Source organism: Myotis brandtii, unplaced genomic scaffold (assembly GCF_000412655.1).
Source record: "Myotis brandtii unplaced genomic scaffold, ASM41265v1 scaffold1704, whole genome shotgun sequence".
Lineage (NCBI taxonomy): Eukaryota > Metazoa > Chordata > Mammalia > Chiroptera > Vespertilionidae > Myotis > Myotis brandtii.
In genome coordinates this window covers 105,057-109,613 of record NW_005356277.1, presented here as the reverse complement: position 1 = coordinate 109,613, position 4,557 = coordinate 105,057, and the positions used below count along the sequence as shown (strand labels likewise).

The following is a 4,557-nucleotide window of genomic DNA, read 5'->3' as shown; positions in this document are numbered from 1 at the left end:
AAATAATGTTACATATTTTATATTATATATTTATATAAAATAGTATATTATATACTTTATATTATACACACATATACATATATTATATAATACACAAACTATACTATATAGAAGAAAAGTAATTTGAGGAATTCATTATCATCTGTAATTGTGTTCTTGGAGCTAAATTGTACTTTTATTCTTGCATTGTCAGACAATTTATAAATAATTATGTAGGATATATCATCTTTTATATATCAAAGCTATGACCTTTGTCTGTTCATGTCACAATAACAAGATATATCCATATTTATTACTGTCACTTCTAGAGAAACCACTTTTCCTAAGCTCATTTTATATGGTCAGCAAAGGGAATTTCTTTGCACAAGATTTCTAATTGTTTTAGTCTATATCTCTTTATTGCCTTAGATATAGTCTACTGATGAATGTAGCTACTAAAGCTCATATAACAAAATCTCCTTCTCTTCATCAACTTTTAAAGTATTTTATTACATTGGGGACATTAAAGTTATACCCAAGTGTATATATTCTTACTGACTGTGAACCTGTCCATTTTTTTCTATAATTTGACAGCAGTAATCCCTATAGTTTCCCTTTAAAGAAAAATATACAAAGTCCCATTTATAGTGGTACTCCCTATTCAGTGTATTTGACTATGACAAAATCATAAGGAAGATAAAACTTTTGAATGATGTTAGCTTGTAGAATGCTTAATGAAAAAGAAAAAAGGTTTCTAAGCTTTACTAATAGATTTCTAAGGAGAAAGAGTTAAAATGTTATAAAAATATCAGAAGTTTGAAGTATGAAACAATATAATAAGAAATTTCATTTCAATTTATTTTTATTGCCAACTCAGCATTAAAATGAAAAAAAAGCACCTAGGTTAGGATGAACTTCATTATAAATAGTAGTGTGGCCCACAGCCAACCCTACCTTTTTGTATCTGAAACACATTAATATCATCAAAATATTTAAGCTACAGGGTTTAGCTAATAGGTCAGTTTATATATGTTATTATTCTAGCTTAATTGATTGTGCCTTTAATTCAACTGACTTTTTTCCTATCTTCTCAACTTTTTGTCTCCTATAAGATCTGTGAGTACTTACATTGAAGCATGGTAGCAACCATGTTTGGGTAAATGTTTAATATTTTAACCCTGCTGACTTGGCTTCTGTCATTATTTGCTTGATAAAATAATAGAAAAGTGATTTTGATTTTCTGAATTATATAAATCATCCCATTTGATTGAATACCTTATTGATTGTAATGTGAATACCCCATTGGCTGTGGTCATACTGGTTTTAGAAAGCACATTCTTCTGTACCTGGGAACCAACAGCACAATTATCCCAAGACCTGAGGTTTCCAGATAATGTTTCCCTGTCAACTCAGTGGTCCCAAGACCAGGACAGCACAATTACTCTAAATCGCCTCGATTTCCTGATAATGTGTTTCCATTGACTCAGTGGTCCCAAGACCTGAGGGCTCTAGATAATATGTTTCTGTCAACTCAGTGGTCTGAAGACCCAAAACTATAATTAATCTTTGTAGATAACTAATCAGCTCAATTTCGCTTCTGTAACTGCTTTGTGCAAACCAGGTTCCTCATTCCAAACCCAAAGATGTAATCGATACCTTTGTGATTTTTGCCTATATAAATCTGGTGTTGCGGCCATATTATTACTGCGAGATTTGGAGTGCAGGGCCCCCTCATAGTCCGGGATTTGCAATAAATGTGAATCCTTAATTCGACTTCTTGAGGAGTCCTTGTGTGATTCGTGGGGTACATTACAACAACATCACCTTCTACCTCCTTCTGTTACACAACCACTTTTAAGTCGAGCAGACCATAATTATCTTACTAAGTCAAATATGCTCCTCTACTACAGATAAAAGCAACTCCACATCACTTCCAAGAACCCGGGTAATGAGCCTGCACATAGGCATATCAACCTATCTTTGCTGAAAGAACAAACTTCTTCACTCCCTCATCTGAGAGTCAATTTGTTAAATTTGTGGGGAGGTATTTTGATTCCTATACTAGGGAAAATTGAAAGATTTGTAAAGGCTGCCACTATCTAGGGATCTGAGCTTTGAACAAAATGAACAAGGCTATGAAATTATAGACCTAGTCTACAATTTTAAGTGTCATGGAGAAATTTTGCCTAATCTCAAGTGTGTCTGAAGTTAGGAGGTGGATATAGACAAAAACAAAAACAAAAACAAAAACAAAACAAACAAAAAAAACATGGTAGTCATCTATGATACCACCTGAGAACACTTCCTTGACCAGCAAGATCAATGCTGGTAGAATCATAATTTCCATTTCTACAATTTTTAGGTGATAAACACTGGATTTACCTTCCTCACCCACAAACACCCACATTGACTTTGGAAAAAGATAACCAAGCATTCTATTCTGATACTGACTTAAATGGATTCCCAAAGATTCAAAGTTACGTGGCCACATTTTCATCATGTTTTTCATGCTCTAGGAGAAATGGTGAGGAAAATTCCCTTCTTTCTTCCTATCCATATTTTTTCTCTGAATAGGTAATGCAGTCAGTGAGGAAAAGATTTACCAACCTGATGGAATCGACCAACATGTCATATCTGAACCCAAAGACAGTGATCCTGATTGGAATCCCTGGACTAGAGCATGTGCAGTTTTGGATTGGATTTCCTTTTTTTGGTTTATTCCTAGTGTCTCTGCTAGGGAACATTTCCTTGTTAATCATCATTCCTACGGAACGCAGTCTTCACCAGCCCATGTACATCTTCCTGGCAGTGCTGGCAGCCACTGACCTAGGTCTCTGTGTAGCCATTGCTCCAAAGATGTTGGCCATCTTCTGGTTTGGCTCTTGTTCCATGGCATTTGATGCTTGCCTTACCCAGCTCTTCTTCATTCATGCCTTGCAGGGTATGGAATCTGGCATCCTGTTGGCCATGGCCTTTGACCGCTATGTTGCCATCTGTAATCCTTTGAGGCACACATCCATCCTCACACCTTTCTTTCTAGTTCAGTTGGTACTGATGGTGGCAATCCGGGCAATGGTGCTTGTTGGGATTTTACCCATTCTACTTAAACGACTGCAACTTTTCCAGTCTGTGGTTATTGTCCATTCCTACTGTGAGCACATGGCTGTGGTCAAGCTGGCTGCAGAAGATGTCCATATTAACAAATCATATGGGCTCTTTGTAGCTTTTGCAATTCTGGGATTTGACATGATCTTTGTCTTCATCTCCTACATTCTAATTTTTCAGGCTGTTTTTCATCTTCCCCAGAAAGAGGCACGACTTAAAGCATTCAACACTTGTACCGCCCATATTTTTGTCTTCCTGGAGTTTTATATCCTTGCTTTTTTTTCCTTCTTCAGCCACCGTTTTGGACATGTGTCACCCTATGTCCATATCCTATTGTCTACCATCTATCTTCTTGTGCCCCCTGCCCTTAACCCCATTGTTTATGGTGTGAAGACCAAAGAGATTCGCAGGCGGGTTGAACAGATTTGTACTCTGAAGCCTGACACCCAAGAGTGATCCAAAAATAATACGAAATAGGAAATATATGTATTTATTTGTTTAAGATGAAAACTCCTTGCACTATGTATACGTGTGCACTATGTACAAGAATCAGTGGTGGAGGAGGACTGAGTGCTTGACATCTGAGAGGAAAAGAAGCCTTTTATCCAGACCTGGATTCTTCTTCAAACACTATTAGCTACTGCTTGAAGGACTCCCAGGGAGAACTTCACAGCTGGGGCCAAGCAATCAACAGAACTTTGAGAAAAAATAAAATAAAAAAGCATAAGCTGTTGTTTAAAGCCACAAGTGTTGGGTTGTTGTATTACACAACAATACTTAAATGTAAGGAAAAAATGGTGACAAGTTGGATTTTGCAGCAACAAAAGCCTAAAGCATGCAGCATTTGCTTTAAGAGTAGATGGACAGAAGCTTAAAGGGCACCAATGTTAATGAAGGCTTTAAATAAAGTGACAACATTGTTACTATGTACCAGAGAATACAGGGATCTGTGCTTTGTGGTGGTGGAACAATTGACAAAACCATCACCTTTTTTAATGCAGAAAATAAAAAAATATATATACCTAATGAACATTTCAAGAAAATGTGGAGAGTACCACATCTAATAAAATGTATAGAAAAAGATGAGTTAAAGAAGTGTTTAACTTTCAAGTAGGACTCAGAAAAACCATACAGGTTTATGATATTTCTGAGTTTGAACATAAAATGGTTTCTCATTTACTTTTTTCTAGACATTATCTCCTCTTCTTTTTTTAGGACACAAAGTTTTCTTTAATTACTTTCTGTGGGGGAAGGAACACCACATTTCAACTCAATTAAGAAAAACATTTTTATTAGTACAGAGGTTTTGTTTTTGTTTTTTACACTCATCATGCCATGAATTTATGGGGAGTGGGTTCCAGTAGCTCAGGCTCATTTCCCTGGATTCTCACAAAGTGTGCTTCTCTGGGTGGAGCAGGCTGACACTTCAGTTGAAACTGATACACTCTTAAAGTAAGAGCTGGCCTCTGGAAA

The 4,557-nt window shown here is 36.3% G+C and overlaps 2 protein-coding genes across 2 annotated transcripts in view; one reads left to right on the top strand and one right to left on the bottom strand.

The window, feature by feature from the left end:
• Positions 1 to 1,129, bottom strand: part of LOC102249402 (olfactory receptor 52D1-like) — a 7,175-nt gene extending 6,046 nt beyond the window's left edge. Inside the window, exon 1 of the mRNA XM_005863048.1 lies at positions 1,108 to 1,129. Within this exon, the coding sequence (XP_005863110.1) occupies positions 1,108 to 1,129 (22 nt within the window). The remainder of the gene's footprint in view (positions 1 to 1,107) is intronic.
• Positions 1,130 to 2,589: 1,460 nt separating this feature from the next.
• LOC102249112 (olfactory receptor 52A1) lies at positions 2,590 to 3,540 on the top strand. Its single transcript, XM_005863047.1, has one exon. It carries the CDS (start codon positions 2,590 to 2,592, stop codon positions 3,538 to 3,540), a length of 951 nt encoding a protein of 316 aa, XP_005863109.1.
• Positions 3,541 to 4,557: the final 1,017 nt, after the last annotated feature.

What these genes read in the sequence shown, in the direction of transcription:
- LOC102249112 (XM_005863047.1), top strand. Translation starts at nt 2,590, where the DNA reads ATGGAATCGACCAACATGTCATATCTGAACCCAAAGACAGTGATCCTG.